The sequence below is a fragment of the Anser anser genome (genome assembly GCF_964211835.1).
Source record: "Anser anser genome assembly, chromosome: 3".
Classification (NCBI taxonomy): Eukaryota; Metazoa; Chordata; class Aves; order Anseriformes; family Anatidae; genus Anser; species Anser anser.
The window spans coordinates 54,631,406-54,650,020 of NC_139722.1; the positions used below are offsets into that span (position 1 = coordinate 54,631,406).

The 18,615-nt window shown below is 36.5% G+C and overlaps 1 protein-coding gene across 1 annotated transcript in view; it reads right to left on the reverse strand.

Annotated features, from left to right (window-relative positions):
* MAN1A1 (mannosidase alpha class 1A member 1) overlaps window positions 1-18,615 on the reverse strand; it is a 141,525-nt gene that overhangs the window by 84,397 nt on the left and 38,513 nt on the right. The window contains exon 3 of the mRNA XM_083828757.1: window positions 9,509-9,624. Within this exon, the coding sequence (XP_083684883.1) occupies window positions 9,509-9,624 (116 nt within the window). The remainder of the gene's footprint in view (window positions 1-9,508; window positions 9,625-18,615) is intronic.

Sequence of the window (18,615 nt, forward strand, 5' to 3'; positions counted from 1 at the left end):
GGGCACTCTGATTAAGGAAGGGTGTCTCAACACATTGCAGTGGGTTGTTCAGTATTTCATCAGTTGTAAAAGGCAGAGACTTCAAAAAACGCTCACTGATTTGCTACAATGCTTGTTCATTTACCCTTAGGTGTTTAACTTTTCTCCTTTAAAATCAACTGTGCAGCTCCCCCTCTAAAAAATGACGATATAATTTAATTCACAGAATTGCTCTGATTAATCTGTAATTCATATACTATATACATGTATGCCAATGTAGGGTTTTGTTTGTTTGTTTGTTTTTGAATACACACAAGCGAAAACTGAAGGATCAAAGTCACATACTTCTGCCTACAGAAAGCTCATACCTGGCATCACATGTTAAGACTGTCAAATTAAAAGGTTTTGCTAGTGTGGAGCACTGCTCAGAGCATGTTTTTTCCTAGTTCATCTTAAGAGTGCTAAAACTCCACTCTATCTCCTTATTTACTCCTTTCCCAATACTCGTCTACTCTCATTCTTTCTGAAAGAAACTACAAAGGAAATGAAATAAGACTTAATTTCTGGTTCCAAAATTAATCTGACATTTCTGTTTCCAAGCTTCTAGTCCTTATGTCAGTGAATCCAGCAAGATGTAGAATGAAATAACTGGAAACAAATATTCAGTTCAGCTTTAACTAGTGCCGTTTCTATGCATTTATTTTATTTTATCAAGGTACATGGTTAACCAGAGGAGATGGATACAAAATTAGTTCAGATTTCTAGAGGACTTAAATGTCTAGCCAGCATAGCTGTTCACCTACTAAGCAGGCTATCTATGTAAAAACACTGAATAAAGAAGTCTACATTAACTAAATCCAGAGGAGAAAACAGCTTGTAGAGAACTGATCTGACTTAAAGGCTGATCTGAAGAAAGAATGTTTAAAGGCATGATTAGGGATGGCTTTTCTTCCCTGGAAGTTGAGCTAGCCAATACATACCCCTTTAAGGAACTCCTATAATTTGGACTTTACTTGAGAACCTTCTTCAGAAGTTAAGATACTTTCCACTACAATCCTGAGCCTCATCACAGGCTAAATAACTTTTCTTTGATGTAGGAAAGTTGAAGTTGTAAAGAGGTAGGGATTGACAAGGGAATTAGTTCATCAGATATCTCAGACACTCGTGTTTCCTATATGGATTGAATGAAATTACTTTTCGATTTGAATTGTTCAAAGTAAATCGAGTGATATATGAGCTGAATGTTTTGTTTCCAGAACCTTACATTCTACCTTTCTGGATTCAATATGGCCATTTAAATCACAACACTTGCTATCTTTCAAGGAATTAAGAAAAGCTCAGTATATATGCACTGACATCTATTTCTAGAATTCATATATAGACAAAAAGAACACTTTGAAGTAATCACAGAATATCCTGACTACCCAAAAATCAGACCATATGTCTGACGATATTGTCCAAATGCTTCTTGAACTCTGGCAGGCTTGGTGCCAGTGGCTGACCACCCTCTTGGTGAAGAATCTCTACCTAATATCCAACATGAACCTCCATTGACACAGCATTGTGAATAAAGATTTTACTATTGAATCACAAAGATTAATTGCACTGTAATCTTGAATGTTTTCTGAACTGGTGATCTTTCAGGACATTTCTTGAAGCTAACCATTGTTTTGATGTTATCAGCTTTCCAATACTTCACTTGCACACATCTCTGACCCTTTGTTCAAAAGCCTCACTTCTTTCTAAAATTTTTACACAAGCCACTGAAGCAGACAGTGAATGAAATGGACAGGCATTTCATTAATGGTAAATTTGAAAGCTGCATGCTTCATAGCGTAGTTATTCTCAAACTCATCATAACAGGTTAGTAGTATTCTCAGAAATCATAGGGATTATAGCAATTTGCAGAACAGTTAAAGAAGTTTTATAATTTCATGTCAAAGAAACAGTCATCTCTATATGGAAAGCTCATGTGAAGAAGTAGTCGGAAAAAAAGGAACTTGTCTGAAGAGCAGTAGATTACTGCTACATCAACTTTGCCCTTACTTTTGGTTTGATTTTTGCATTACACATTACAAATGCTCCCTCCTAACCATTACCCTCTTTTCATATTTTTAATCACCCACATACAGTTTGCACAAATAAGTCTGTATGCTTCTAATCAGAAGTCAAATCTCAAGCAAGGAATGCTATTTGTATTTTCCTACCAGCTGTACAAAAATACCTTATGAATCGCCTAACAGAGTACCACAATATATGTACGAAAAAAACTTTATCATCATCTCCCAAAGATTTTACTTTTATTCACCAGTTGAAGTGGACAGAATTTATTTTGTTTTAATTTCAAGTTTAGCCTTCTCTTTCAAACCTTTCTTGTATTATAGCATAGCAGGTCTGAGAAATGGTTGAATTAATTCTATTATTTCAAATGGAACCTCTGTAAGGAGAATTGACGTAGTCGTTTTAAAATGACTATGATGTTTCTTTTGTTAGTTCCCAGGTGTGTAAGATAGCTCTTACCAACTGGAAGGATATAATTTGTAATTTCACAGTCTTTCCATTAGAACCCTAATTTAGATTGCATGAGTGTGCACTGTATACAACAATATCTGAAACACCTTTGTGAGTACATCTGCTAATCTCTTACTGTTACTATGCAGTATCATCTTGCTCTAACTGCTAATTTTGGGGGCCCCCTTTTATAAAGGATTCAGAAAATATGTAAATTGAGAGCGATATGCATATTGGGAACAACGTATTTTTGTTTTACTTCCAAGGTTTTTACTTTAATTGAAGTATCTGAGTAATTTGGTCTTTCATCTTACATTTGATCAATAATTTATCATTCACTAAATGGGATAGTCCAAGTACTATTTGAAATCCAGAGAAATTGTGACTACTGCTCACTGTATTTAGAGAAATATAAAACCAAAAGCAATATATATAACCATATGTATCCAATAAGTGGTACAAGAGCAAAAAGATGACAACTTTATTGAATTTCACCTGTTTTTCTCCATTAGCTTCTAAAAACAACATTTTTTCTTGACAAAGATGCAACATCTTTTACATTGCTGGCTAAAATGAAAGCAAACATATTTACATATGGTGGAGACTGCTCTCGCAAACTCAAGCTAAGCAAGTAACAAGTCTCCATAGTCAAAGAATGAAAAAGCCAAGCGTACCATATTTTGTCTTGACAAGGAGAAATGTTGAAGTTTTTTAAGCAAGAGAAGAACTGTAGTTCAACATTCAGAAACACTACAAGAAGCTGCAGAATCCAACAGTTTTAATTAATAAACCTATTAGACTATTAAACTAACTCATTTTAAAGACAGGGAAACTGACTGTACCCAGGAAGCTTCAGAAAACAACAAAAATTACCAAACGGACAAAAATGCTAAGTGCTACATTAGCTAGTTTGTGTTACTTTGCCTTTGCATTTTATTTGCAAACCTGTGACAGGCCAATCTGATCTCCACTGTACCTCACTACTTCTCTTCCGTCACTTATGTAAACTGGAAGGTTAAGTCTACAACTGCGAAACTGCTGAAGTTTCAGCCAGCTGTGTTTAAGTTTAATGTTGAAAGCAATGTGCATATAAAAAAAGGTACTATCAGCTGTGCTCTCCTGAAGCCCTTCTCCTGTTGAACTTGTCCAGCTTCCTAAAAACGAGTATTTTCATCCTCTGGACCATTCCCTTATAGCACAGCTCTTTCCTCAGAATCTTTCTCTCCACAGATTCGTAAATCAAGACCAAAACAATTTCTGTCTATGTTTTCTCATGGGAAATCACTGTCACTTATAAACATAACATTTGAAGCAAGACATAATTTTATTTATCTACGAACTTCCACCCAGCACTCAGCAGCACTGGTAGTTGCTCTGTCACTCGTAATTCCATTGGAGAAAATACCACGTGCTTGTTATGTGGATGAATAAGTATTCACAATAAGCAGGTCACCTGAATTTATACTTGATAGACTTTACCCTTGGTTTTCACAAAGATCCAAATGAGGCTTCAATCCTACCATACAATTTAGTCTTTGTTATTGGGCAGATTCATTTCCAACCTTTTTTCCTTCAGTTCTCCCGTTCCTGTCTCATCAAGAGTGTAATAAAGTCTCAGTCACCTCACCCACATTTCCATCTATCGCTCCTATGTACAGGGAATGCAGCTCCACGTGCACACACACACCTCACTGCTCCATCACAAACAGCCTGTGTCCTGCAGGCTGAATCCAGCTGTGCGAGATAACTCCAGGGACCCTACACTGAACAATACTGAATAATGTACATAATTCTAGACTAACAAATGGGCACAAAGAGCCACATTTCAAGTGAAATGAGTTGTACTTGTAATTAACAATAATAATATTCTTGTCTTTAAACACAAAGGTTGGGAACAACAACAAACCTTAGCATTTTCAAGTAGTCCAGGAAGTATGAAAGAGACATGAAGAGTATTACAACAGCTTACTTTAATCTCCTGTAATTAAATAACGTTTCAACTACTAGTGACTGTAGAAAAAAGTTTCATTCACAGTCCACAAATTAAATTTAATGGCAGTTTGTTAAAACACTTAGTTCCCCTTGACAAGGGAAACAATTTTAGCAACCTTTGTTGCAAGTATCAAAGCTTGGTTACTGCACAGCATGCTGTTTAAGCTTACTGATGTCCCCATTTAGCAAAATGTAAGACCTTAAACAGGAACAAAAATAATGTCACTCAAGGCATTAACTAATCCCCAGCAGAAAAAATTGCATGTAATAATAAATTTGCTAAGATCTCCTTTTAGCCCATCAAAATAATGTCTTATTCATAATCGAAACAAAATAAAGTCACTTTGAAGTCTGGTATTTAGAGCGTACTAATAAATTATTTGGCAAACTTGTAAACAAGTAGTCCCACAAATTGAACCATTTTCAACTGCTGGCTTTCTTAAGCTTCCTCACAGACCCATTATACTTAAAGTCCATTGACTCTCTTTTTTAATTTTTTTTTTTTTTAATTTTTAAATAGGAAAGCTATTTTGTTGCAAATTGTTGTATCAGGGAACTTTCCAGTTTTCTCACTTAAACCGCTCACCCTCCCCACCCCTCCCCCAACCCCATGAACACTTTGGCTTAAGAGTGCTGGCAGGACACAAGCCCCAACTTATCTTTGCTGTCTTATGCATCCCCTTCTCTTTTTGCAGTCCCCAACTCATTTTGTACCTATCTGCAACAGCGAACAATGGAAAGCTTTTCATCCTTTCCCCAAAGCACAGCACAGCACAGCATCCGCTCTTTTCTGAGTAGATGCATCCTGTGCAGCTAACATGGAAAGATATCTGTGATGAGACGTAATGCACAATGACTCAGCACTCACACAAAATGTTAATGAAAGTCAATTAAATTACATCCACACAGCTAGAACTACCACACAGGCTGCTACCACTTTCATCTGACTATGCAGTCATAACTTCCTGCCATCGACCATTTTAGGCCAAAATGGAGAGCGGCGAGGCAAACAAAGCAAAATCCGCTAAAAAAAAAAGCAGCAGGAAAGTTATTTTAGTCAGAATATCAAATTCAGTTTTGAGAAATCTTCTACTAGACGAAACCGTTTTCCCAACAAGCTTATTGCTTTCTGCTCCGTAGCTTGCCTCCCTTCTGGTCCTGCCTGACGACACCCACCTCCGAAGGCTAAGCAGGTCACAGCGTGAATCCAAGCACTGTCCCACATATCCTTTAATTGGCAGCACTTTCTGCTCTGGTTTTGGCCCCTGCTGTTCCAGCCAATGCCCAGGCACACTTTAGGACATAGGTCAAGGACTATTCCCACTATGTGATAATGGCAAGTCTGTCTTTCTTCGGGGGAAGGAGTTCAGCAGGGTTAGAAAAGAGGCCTTTAAGCATTTATTTTAGGAGTGTAGACTGATATCCTCTCCCTTCCTCAACTTCCTAGACTAATTCCACCTTCTGCGTCCAGTTAGCTGCAGCTCTCTTCTATCTTTCTACCCCAAAAGAGAGAAGGAACAAAAGCAAGCCCCCAGCTAGCCCCAAGCCTTCCCTACATCACCCCTGCCCTTTCCTCTGCCTCGCCACAGCCTGCAGTTCCTGCTCTGCTCAGGGCAGCGGGACAGATCAGCTAGCCTCTCATCCTAAAGAAGTTGGGGTGTCAGGTGTAGAAGCGAAGCACCATCAGTTCCCCGTACTTAACTCCTAGCCCTTCACTGCTGTGCCAAATGGCCCAGCTCCTCCACCACTACTTGCTGACTCCTAACACCTTCACGTGTTTCATTGAGATCCCTCTTCCAATCTGTCTTCCTGAGGATGAACTCATTTTGGGTCACCCCCTTGCACTGCAGTCTGATAGCTTTCCCTCCCTGGCATGAAGCAGAATTTGGGTGATGGTACAGAAACTTTTTCAGAAAGCTATGAATGCTGTGTGTGTGTACATGCCCTAAAGCAAATAAGGAAAAAATAAAAATAGAGAAGCACACAGTGGTGTGTGGTTATAGCTAGGAAACAGCCAAGTTCCCTAGTGATCCTGTAAAATACAGCCTCCTTTTTCCTCAGTTGTAATGTGTGCTGAGGTCAGACCAAATCCTCAGTTATATTAATTGAAGATCAAAGATACACCCCCACGCACATGAAGCTATTTAATGAAAAACAGAGCAGACACCCATGATGCAAAGACCATGGACTCAGCCACTGCTAAACATCAACTCTTTCCAGAGGTTGAAGTACATGTAAATTTCTTAAAATATCAGCAGAACAAGAAAATGCAACTTACTTCCTGAAGAATCACTTCATTTCCCTGAAATTTCAGCAGTTAGAAGAGAACGGATACTGAACATTGCAATGTAGATATCTCAGTTTCAAAACCAAAGAGCTACCAGGTTCAGTTATAATGAAAGTAGCCTTAGCAAGTTATACTCCAAAAGAGGAAGCTTTCAAACATGTCCACTCACAAGTTTATCAAGAAGGGTGGCATTTACTTATCTAGAATTTTCTTCCTAAATCAAAACTTGTTTACTTTTCTGAAGAAAGCAAACTGAAGAACCAAACAATTAATTTGTTGAATGGCGGGACTGAAATTTAACAAGTGAAGCAATGATTGCATTTCCCACTATGGCATCTTTATTCAGTAAATCCTTTTATGTTGATAAACTGGTGGCTACTTTACAAAGTAAAATTTGGAAACTTTTATGATCACATGATGAGAATAACAAGCTGCTAGCCAAATACTCTATGTGAAACATTATGAGTTTTTAGAGAAGATAACTTGCTTTATCCAGCTGCATTACAGTAGAATATAAACAGAAAAGACTGTTACAGATCGCACTGTTATTTTTGCAAAGAACATCTTAAAGAAACTTCCAGATTTAGAAGGCATAGTTCTAAGATTAAATGTATACAAAAAATAATCCTATTTATACAAATGAAGGCCAACTGTGCTTCCCCAAAAGCTGATTAAGCAGTCACTGCCCAGAAAACGACCCGAAACATCAACAAGAAACATGCTTTATACTACTTGCAGGAAGGAGCATTTAAGGATATGGCTGTGTATCACTTATTAAAACCTAAATCACTTTCATGGGAAAAGGGTTTCTGAAACATGAGAAGGTAACAACTTACAAAATATTAATTCAGAAAATGTTCCATAATGCCTGATACATGGCTATGTTTCGGCTTTAAATGTTTAAACACAAAAGACTGCGTTGTACTTTGTGTTAAATAATTTCCAGCTTTAAACTATAAGACAGCAGCATTTAAACTTCAATTTTAAAGTGGAAAACTAAACAAGTTGATTAGCTTCAAACAATTCACTCATTAAACAAACTGTTTATTTAACCAATATAAAGTTAATAATCATAGCAAATTACTAAAGTTGGTGTTGTAGTTATTTGTTTTAATTCCCTCATTCTAGTTTGGGAAAATCAATTTAGTCATTACTGATGCCAAAGTAAAATTCAACTCTATATGACTATAAAGTATTATGAAAAGAGTCACATGAGGTGTTGAACTCAGGACTGCTATTTCAGGTATTGTTATTATCATATATTATCTGTAAAGTAGTTTTAGTAAATCTGTTGAATTACTGCACTAAGCAACTAACGTAAAACAAAATTTCAGATACTTTGATGGACTTTACAGCTTTTACTTATTTTTTCCTCAGTAATGCTTAGATCAACAGGTGGAGCTGAAATTGTAGTCAACACCATGTATAAGCAGAAGTACAGCAAGATTTATGTAACAATGAATATTTTAACTTCAGTAATGTAAATCACTTTACATGCTTTATAAGATTCCTCCAAGTAGAGCTCTGTTCTTTCGTTAAAGAAGTTTGCTATTTTCTATGGTATTTTGTTCTTACTTCTTTAAGCTTCCCAATGCTAAGCTAGCAAGACAGGACTTTCATATTACAAACACTTCTTCATAAAAAAATTCTTACGCTCAAGATAAAGTTAGCATGTTGTTCAGACATCTGACACTACTCAGAAGCATGGTTTAATATTCTGTATTTACATTATTAATATAAACATAAATGCACTTTAAATTGCTGCTTATATAAACTATATAATATCCACTCATTAACTCCTCCTTCTTAAAATGATAATTAATTCTCAAGTATGCAAGAGAAGCTAATTAATCCTGACTTTTTGCATAACATATTAGAAAGAGTACTTTGTTTGCAGAAAGTGTTTCTACCACGATGCACCTAAACTACAAGAGGTTTAAAGTGTTTGGTGTACTGTGCCTACAATGCTTTACTACATTATTGGGACTTCTCTGGTCAACAGAGCTACTCCATTAGCTCTCTGTACCCAGCAATTATACTACTTATGCTTGACCACAAAAACAAAAAATAAAAAAGACCAAAACCACGACTTCTCAATTTAACCTAAGTTTTACAGATGTTCTAGCTGTTCAGGGCTGGAACAGTTCTAGAATAAAAGCTTTATAAATGAACTTTGTTCTCAACTGTGTATTTACCAGTTAATAGGATGATTTGTACATGCAGGTGTGATGCCTCCTATGACTAAACCAGATCAGTCTGTGCCGAGCTGAGTTCAGTCTAACACACGGGATTCAACTTCACTAGAATACACAAAGGAACTTAAATGATTACATATGGTGTGTGCCTTCTGTAAATGCAAGTCTGACTTATGGAAGATTTTAGAAAGCAAAATTGTGAAGCATTTATAAAACAAAAAATGAATGCTTGCACTGAAGTCCTGATTCTTCCATCCAAAAAGGCTGTAAAGTTTGTTGCTTATTTTATAACGACAAATGCTCTGTTCCTTTCTCCTTGCTTCAGTTCAGGTGGTTGCCTCCTATCTACCTAAATCTATCAGACCAAAAAACTGCTCATAAGCAGCACAGTAAGTTCGCTACATTTCTGCTTGCTGCCTTGTTTTATCCATCAATAATCTTAGTGTTGTAGCCTTGTACCATGCTTGCAATATTAGAATCCAGTCCTCAGTTGATACCTGGATACTAAACAGACCATTAAGTGTTAATTATTAACACTACTTACCACATTGAAATCTAAATTTTTTTCAACCCAGTCCTTAGCTTCCTTGAATTCCTCTTTCATTTCCATGATGTACAGCGTATCAAGGGCATCCACTATCGTTGCTCCTTGAATGTTACCTAAAATAAATGAAGAACCAGTGATTTACTTTACAACAGAAGGCTTTTCAGTTAAATCTAATTAATTTAAATTAATTCTATTTTCAAAATCCAGTTTTAATTAATCCAATTAAAAATACGACATACAAGCATTCAGGTGGGCAACCATGAATTCACAGCCTTAACTTTGACTCCCTTGTCACAACACATCATCACAATATTTAAGTATTTCTTCCACTAATGCTGTTTTGAAGAGCAGGTCTAATGCACTGCATTTTCAGCCATGGGTATATATTTTTGAACACTGATGAAACAATTCACTGTAAAATATAATTCACAGAAGACAATAAATCTCACTGAGAAATTACCGATTCTTCCAGTTTGGAGTGAAAAAAAAATCAGTTGCTTTTTTGTTTTTATCTTCTATATTCAGTAACATACACAGAGCTTTAAGAAGCTAATAAGCAGTGATCACATTTCAGTTAAACCAGGCCTTTAACGAGTAACCTCTCTGAAAAACATTTTTTTTCTGATACTGCACATCACACCATGTAGCCTGCACAAGATACCTTTATGGGGAACAAAGGCAAACTTGCACACATCTGAATTTCTCAGCTCAAGAGAGACCACCAGACACTGGTTTTCAAAGCAAGTTCCAGTTGTTTGCAAAAGTGGTGTCCTTCTACCTCTTTTATGGGGATGGATAGGAGTCAGCTTACCAGCATTCAACTGAAGTTACAAGATGAAATATCACCCATATGTTCACTTTGACATGGATCATGATCCTGCACTAAAAGGCTAACGTGGAGGGTAGGGGAGAAAATACAGCCATGCAAGTGACGATCCCATGCTTCCCTGAATTCTACGATGACTTTTCAAAACAGCTTTTTAGTCCAGGAAGAGTTTCTATTTTTTTAAGCGTTTGTTTCTGTTCTGCTTACTGAGGAGTGTCAAAAATTCAGTTTTAGCCAATTTATTTGATTTTGTATTTATGAATTTGGCTCCAGCAATCTTCATTATTAATGCAAACTACTTTTGAGATATTCTTTAGAGACGACTCTAGATACAGAAGTAAACGTGTAGAATTGCGGAATAATTTAGGTTGCAAGGAACAGAGGAAATCATTAGATGCAATCCCTCTCTCCCCAGCAGGGCTAATGACTTGGGTAGATAATTGACTACTCATTCAGGAATGAATTTCACTGGGTAAATAGCAAGATAACAGCTACAAACAACTTTACAGAACTTAACTATAATCCTGAGATGCTTCACGAAAAAGTACGCCTTGTAGACTTTTATCACATATCATAATTGGATTATTCATATTTAAGTAGGAAATCCATTGCTTCAGTGAACTCTTTTGTGTTCACTGTCATTATGGTATTATTCTGCTTCTTCATGAAATGGAGGAGTGATTAGAAACCTCCATATAGCAGGACTGACATCATTTTCTCAACCTGAGCTTCCAGATGGAAAATATTTTCCCATTTTTTATCTTCTTAAAAAAACTAACAACTTGAGATTATCACCGTTACTTCATACATTTAATAGAATCAGACACTGTCTCCGTTTTAGCAACTGCTAATTGCTTATACCATCCTTTTTGGAATGTCCCTTTCCTACTGTAAAGGAGGTCATCTACATTTTCTCCCAGATATTCCAGTAACAAAACTACAGCATACTCTGGTAACAAGTGCATATTGTCTTCCCAGAGCTTACTTAGAGCTTGGCTGCCCTTCTGGCATATTAAAGGAAAAGTATCTCTTTAAACCTGGCCAGGTAACTTGCATTTTTCCTGAGCTCACAAGAGAGTGACAATGACTGTAGAAAACTGATAGAGGAAAACATGCTCTAGAACCTTACTACAACGGCTCTACAAATATTTAGTAACTCTGTACAAAAAAAAGCAGCTTGTAGTGAACTTTTCAACTGAGCTCTACTTAAAGAAAAATTATCTATAACCTGATTTGCTTCAGCGGATTTTGATAGGCTCAGTGCAATGACAGTCTTTGTGATAATCCTCTTGTAATACAGCTAACACTACCTCTAAACAGCCGAGCTTTCAATTTTAAGGATTAGTACTTGAGTTGCAACTCACTACTGAGTCAGAAGTAAAAGAGCACTCAGCCTTATTCAGAAACCACCCTTGGGTTCACACATCCTGTGAACTTCTTTTTCCTGAATCTGTCCCACACAGAACAGCACATGGCCTGCTTTGAGCATAAACCTCTCCCTGCAAGGCAGAGAGAAGAAAATGGGAAAAACTCTAGGGCTTAAGACAATGTTAGCCATTACTCTGAAGGCTTCAGAAGACAGTTAATGTGAGAAGTAAATAGTCAAGTTCGTCTCAAACAGGTACACTTCAAAATTCTTGACAAAAGATAAAAGAAAACAGAGTGTGTTGTTAAAGTGTCAGTCTAGGGACCAGAGTTATGGCTTGTGACCAACCGTAGTTTACAGTAAGTTAGCCAACAGGATAATCCAAAGTTAAGAGCATTAAGGAAATCGTGTAGCTGAACAGTTCATCTGCAACCAGTCACACAAACAAGGGGAGGGGGAGGAAAAAAAAAAAGGAATGTAATGAAGTTAAATGAACACTTCTCATTATGGAATAACAGCAAATATTTCACAAGCCAATATATGCTATGCTTCTCAGAGTACACCGGACAAAGTATGAAATACAGTTATCATACTTGTTAGCTTCTGTGCAACGTTCTCAAGAAGTTACACAGAAGTCAAGGTCTGCAACAGGCAAAAATTATTGACAGGCATTTAAAATACATGCTCATTTTCATATGACAGAATACTTGGACAGGAGAATTGTTCTGTCATATGCCTAAAAGCAGCTATAAATTTGATTAACATCTCGTTTAACAAAAAAGTGCCAGCAAAGCTGTAATCTCCAAGTTAGAGTTTCACAGTTGTCCTAGTCAGGAGGAAGCTATCACAAATAATACTCTGAGCAAATTCATACCCCTAAAGTAATTATGGATTTATTCAGCAGATAATACAAGAAACTGTATACTCGAAGAACAGAAAATGGACTGAAATTCATCAAATGTAAGCTTAAAGTGAATAATTGATAAGTGATAATCAGATGTGCAAGCCTACCAAATAGAAACATATTAGTCTCTACCAAAACCTCCAAACCAAGTACTCCTATATGCTCCATGTTACTTCTGCTTCTGTATTTATCTCTCCTCTTTACTAACAGCATCACTTGCTCCATGTAAGTGACTAAGAGAGAACATGTAAAATAGCCTACAAGCTAATTAACTGAAGAGAATGCAAAAGAAATCAGTCAACATGAATCTTGACACGGACTATCTAGCAGCAGCTAAAGAGCATCCCCTCTCAAGTTTAACAATGTGATATCTTTAATAATGATCTGGAAGAAAAATAAAAAAGATTCTACTGCTGACAAGATTTGTGGATGATGAACAAAGACGACTGATCCAGTGTTTCAGAATAGCTGGATATGTATCACAGAGCAGTTTTGTGTAATATGTAACAGGTTGACTTAACAATATCCTTTTTATTATCTAACAATGCAAAACTATCCATGCAGAAATAAGAAAATTAGATTACATTAGAAAATGTAATGAAAGCCCCTCAGGGTTAGGTGGGCGGAGAATAATAATAATAAAAAAAAGTGGTCAGAGGATGAGTAACTTCATACGAGTTTCCAGGGTGACAATACGGGGAGAACTGCTGTCCTTGGATGACAAGCTTATTAGCAAAGCTCTGTGACTGAGCTTATGTGGCCATATGGTTTAAGAACCACAAATGGATCATAGCCAGACTGTTTGGAGGGTGGGCCAAGAAGCTTTTTTTTTTTTAATTTGTCTGTCCCAGGCTTTTAAACATGGCTTATACTTTTTGCCAAGAGAGTCTGAAATAGAATACAGTTAGGATGCCAGAATCAATGAATGTTGGTGCATTTAATAGTTTGTTTACAACTTCCCTCCCATCCCCTGTATACCAAGTTTGTGTTTTCATTTTCCAGAATATCCATGCTCCTTGCCATCCCATATATTTGGATATACACACACACGCACGTGTGTACATATATATGAATCAGATAAAGGTTTGTGATCTGCAGGCAAATCAAACAGAACACTACTGGGAGAAGTTTCAGAAATCTGTCTTAGTGCATTGCCTGTAACAGGATGGAGGCCAGGCCGTATTGCTTTCCCCTTATCCTTGAAATCAACTGCTTTTCTTTTTCTTACTCATATTCTGAATGGAAGAAAACTGTGGCAAAGCATACGATAAAATTGGGAAGTATGGAATGAAGTATGAAGTGGCCTCAGGTCATGCTACACATCAGCTCTCCCACCTGTAATAATTCACCAAACAACAAGCATCATACACCAGGATTTCTTGTTTTTGAATGAACATAAAAGAGGAGTAGAATGTTGCTAGTTATTCTAGAAAAAGTTACTTTTTTGTGTTTCTGAGATGAAGTATGAAAATTAGTACGTGACATTTGTATTAGTATTTTTTTTAATAAGATGGAAATTCAGCATATACAAATAAAGTATATGCCCTTAAAAATGCGCAAGTGTTCAAAAATAATTTTTCTCCATTACTGTCGGAAGAACTGCTTTAATGGCTACTTTGTACTTCCACTATTGTAGAAAAAAATTATACATAGGTATATTGAAATTGCACTCAGCCCCACCCTGATCTTCCAGACCTTTCATTATCTTCACAGCCACCAAGGCAAACTTGTTTTGTCACCTTCCAGTTATTGTAAGTTGAAGAAACTCAGACAAAGCAGATGTTTTCAGTGAAAGCTTCCTTCAATTTGCCATTTCAGACTCAAAATCCCAGTCAAAAATGCAGTAATATAATCGATCACATTTTTTTCTTAATCTAGCCATTAAGAGCAGTTCAGATTTTCTTAACATGAGAAATAAGAACAGATACTTTGTAATATTAAATATGAGCCGAAAAAAATAATCAATAAGGCATTTGATTTTTTTCAGCTGTATACACATGCACATTGTACAACAATCACTTTAAACTACATTATTCTCAGTATATTCAAAAATACATATAGGTTTGACAAAATTAACTTTTTGACTAGAGGTGTAGGTTTCTTAGAGCATTGTTTCAAAAGCTGACTCAAATTTTTAAACAGTGCTTTCTTTTATTTAAAGTTGACTGTAAAGGCTCCTATCCAATATCATTAGCAATTTGAAGTGTCAAGAGTGATTAATTATTAAAATGTACTACGCCAAAACACAAAACTTGCTCAAATACTGGCAATCCCCCAGCAACACTTTCAATTTCAGTCACTGTTACCAGCTGGTAAGAGTGGCGGAAAAAAACAAAACAAAACTATATACTTTAAAAAAAAAACAAAAAAAACAGATCTGGCTTCTCATTTGTGTAACACGAAACACTGCAGTGATATTTCTAGAATACTCTTCTAATTTCCAGTATTTTGGAGATCTGTGCATTCTAGTGCCAGTTCTTGTGTCTTTGTATTTAATAGCCCTTGATGAATTTTTCCTCCATTACCTTGTCTACTTGCTTTCCATGGAAACCATTAGCATCCACCATGACTTTGGCACTTGTACAGCTCAGCTACACAGTTTGTAATGAACCGCCTACTTTTGCTTGCTTTGAACACGCTACTTCTATAGATTTGATATTTCAACCCTATCCAGAGGGTGTTGTTTCCAACAAGGAACCATAAATCCTTATTCACACCATCCTTGCCACTATTTATGGACATCCATATATTACGCCAAAAAGTTCTCAATCTTTACTACCTATTTTGAGTTTAACTGGATTCATATCTCCCATGCCACTATGTGCCAGTTTAAATTTAGGTATATTAGGACCCATTTGCTATTTTAAAGTGCAATTATCATCTATCAGGGAAATCCCTCTGGGTTCACAGAATTGCTTGCAGTTTCCTATTGCTTTAACTGCCTTGGGTAACTTGTTATCCTTGCCAAGCTGTCACTCTGTTCACTTGATTTTCCAGCGCTGTGATAAGTAACTTGAGAGCATGGACTCAGCATTGCTGGAAGAGTACTGGAAGAGGCCATTAATAACCGTGAAAAACGCTTTTGGAAATCTTAAAAGGCAATAAACTTCCTTGCCTTCATATTGACCTGCTTAGTTGAAAAAACAGTAGTTTTGAAGCAGAACCTCCTTCCACAAACACTGTGCTGAGCCATTCATCCACATATCTGCTGATGTGATTCTTCAGACAAGCTTCTATTAATTTATTTGGCAAAGAATTCAAGCCCACTTCCAAAATTAAGACTGCATACTGAAATACGTAATTCCAGGGACTTTAGCAGCAACAGTGAAAATAAACAAGGGTGGGGATGGAAAATATTGAAACTTTTTAATTTTAATTCATATGTTATTTAAATACATGTAAAATTAATTTTTGTGAACTATATTAATAAAACTACCAGTTTAAAAATACACATTGGTGATCAATGGAAGAGTTTTGAGTATGAATATTAGCAGGCTTTAAAAATCTGCACACACCTCAATACTCTATTCAATAAACTTCAAAAATTAGTTCAAAGTGGGAAGAACAGGATCTTGCTAAACCATAACACTTTAGCTTTGCAGCTTGTGAGTATTAAAAGCGCCCCTTATCCCTCTGGAAAAGGTCCCTTTTCACTGGCAGAGACTAATTATACTATACCCACAAGTTACATTATTATTAAACTTGCAATGCTGTACATGAAATACAGTTACAGGAAATTATACAAGCCCTTTAGTAACACTTGCTTAAGCACAGAAATCACTTCTAGAGAAAGCTCTCAACCAGCAGTGCTCATTAGTTTTAAGATCAGTACAGAAGGCTTAGAGAAGAATAGCTCCAGGGCCGGGACGAGGGTGGCGGAGATGAATGGGAGATTAAAAGAAAAATAATAAAGTTACAAAATTGTGATTTTACCATTCTACATGTCTTCTATGCCTTTTTTTTTTTTTTTTTAATAAACTTAACATTTACATAGGGGCTATATTCTATCAGGCAGGAACCATTAGGACTTACAAAGAAGAATGAGTACACAGCAAAAGTCATACCATTATAGATGACACACACAGGGTGAAAAAAAAAAAAAAGTTTAGCAATTCCAAATTACTAGATTAGTCTAGAAGCAGTTGTACACTTGACCTCGTGGAACTAAAATATTAAGAATACTACCAAGACAACAACTGATGTCTTTTCAGTTCTGCCTTTTCAAATAGTTGTTACTGTAACTGAATTCTTTGCAGTTGGTGTAAACAATTAAAAAACCACAATAATGTCAGTTACCTGCCAAGCTAACATGTTAAAAGCTGAAGTGACAAATAAAAGGAAACTAAAACATTATATGGATATGCTGACAAGACTTAGCAATGGTCAGAGGCAAACATTAGGCTTTGGCTTCATCCTGAAACAAAAATATTTCAGCTCACTATATGTTTAAGCCTTTCCCTAAAAGACAGTTGAGTGTGCACATGTGAAAGGAATCAAGTTCTGCAAATAACCGAGCAGAACGTCTACAGTCACGTACGTCTAAAGGCCACCTTTCTAAAGATTTCCTCGAGCTTATCAATACACCTCCCATTCCTCACATACACTGCTCACAGAATATCTGCAAGACCAAGGCAGGTCCTTGTCTGCAAAAGTCTGCTTCATGGGCTTAAGAAAAATAAAATGGCACTTCAAAGCTCCTTAAGAAGTCCTCATCTCCAGAAGAGCTCTGCTACTCTTAATTTGTGTGAGGTGCTAGATCTGGATGCTTTTCCTCCCCAAAGGTCAGAACCATCTGGGCTTCGATGCAGCTTTCTCCTGTCATCATCTTGCTGGCAATATTCCTCTTCCACCTAGCCTAACAATAGTATCACGTTGCATTAAATGCGTTGCCAGATCCACAATGGTACTGCCAAAGTCACATCTATGTGTAATTGAGCTTGTTAAATGCCCGTGCTGTTTTTGTGTCTCAGAGCCTTCAAGACAACAGTCACGATAATCTATCTACAAAATGCCTCACCATTCCAGTAAGGACTGAAGCATTAATACCTCCAAAATTAAGCTCAGAAGCAATATCTTTTGAAAACTCTCTTCCTGTGCCCAAAGAACTATACTGTCTGTAACCCATACAACATTAAGCACCAGTGAGCCACAATATTGGAACCTGCTAATCCCCACAGTGAAATACTCAGAGTCTCCAACCCTTAACAGACATTCCCAATATATTTCAAGTACTGTAGAGGCACCAATTAATTAACAGGAGGGGAAGAGTTCAAAATTAACCACCTGGCTAATGAAGTACGCTATATCTTACTTCTGTTAAAACCAGAAACGTTTGAAAAATTTTTTTTGAAGTTTTTGAAAAATGAGACCTAGAGCAAGATTAAAAGACAACCACTGCAAATTAGAGATCGTTATAATGGCTGTCGGCAAACTGAAGGTCTTACTTGACTTCTGAGGGTTGCGAGGAAATTCAAGGCATTCAGAGCTGGAGGTAACCTATTGTCAATAATTTAATTCAGAAAAGAAACCTTGTTTGGCATTCCATGAGCTAAATGAAGTTCAACTTTTTTTTTTTCTTTTTGGTCAAAAAAGTCAAAACCAGTTCATCTTTTCATTCCTTAACAAAAAAGAAAAAAGCATTTGTGGAATTCAAACATGAACGTACCGACCAGATCTAGTGATCTGAGGACACTATTACAGAAACAAGGATTTGTTTCTAAAAAACAAAAGGAGATTAAAGATTCAGGAAAGGGTAGTTCATGAGACAGCATAGCTGGTAGATATGCTGCTCTTCAGTATTTTGTAAAGAATTACAATGGAAGAGAACCTGTTTATTTTGATTTGCCACCAAGATCAACAAGAGTGGAGATGTTTCTAAGAAAATCTCCTCAGAAATAAGATCTTATGTTAGATACCACGATGATGAAGTGGTCTGCATTTAAACTGACTCTGGCTCTTATTCTTTGAAATACAGTTTTATTATCAAATTCAACACTTTTCCTGTTGCA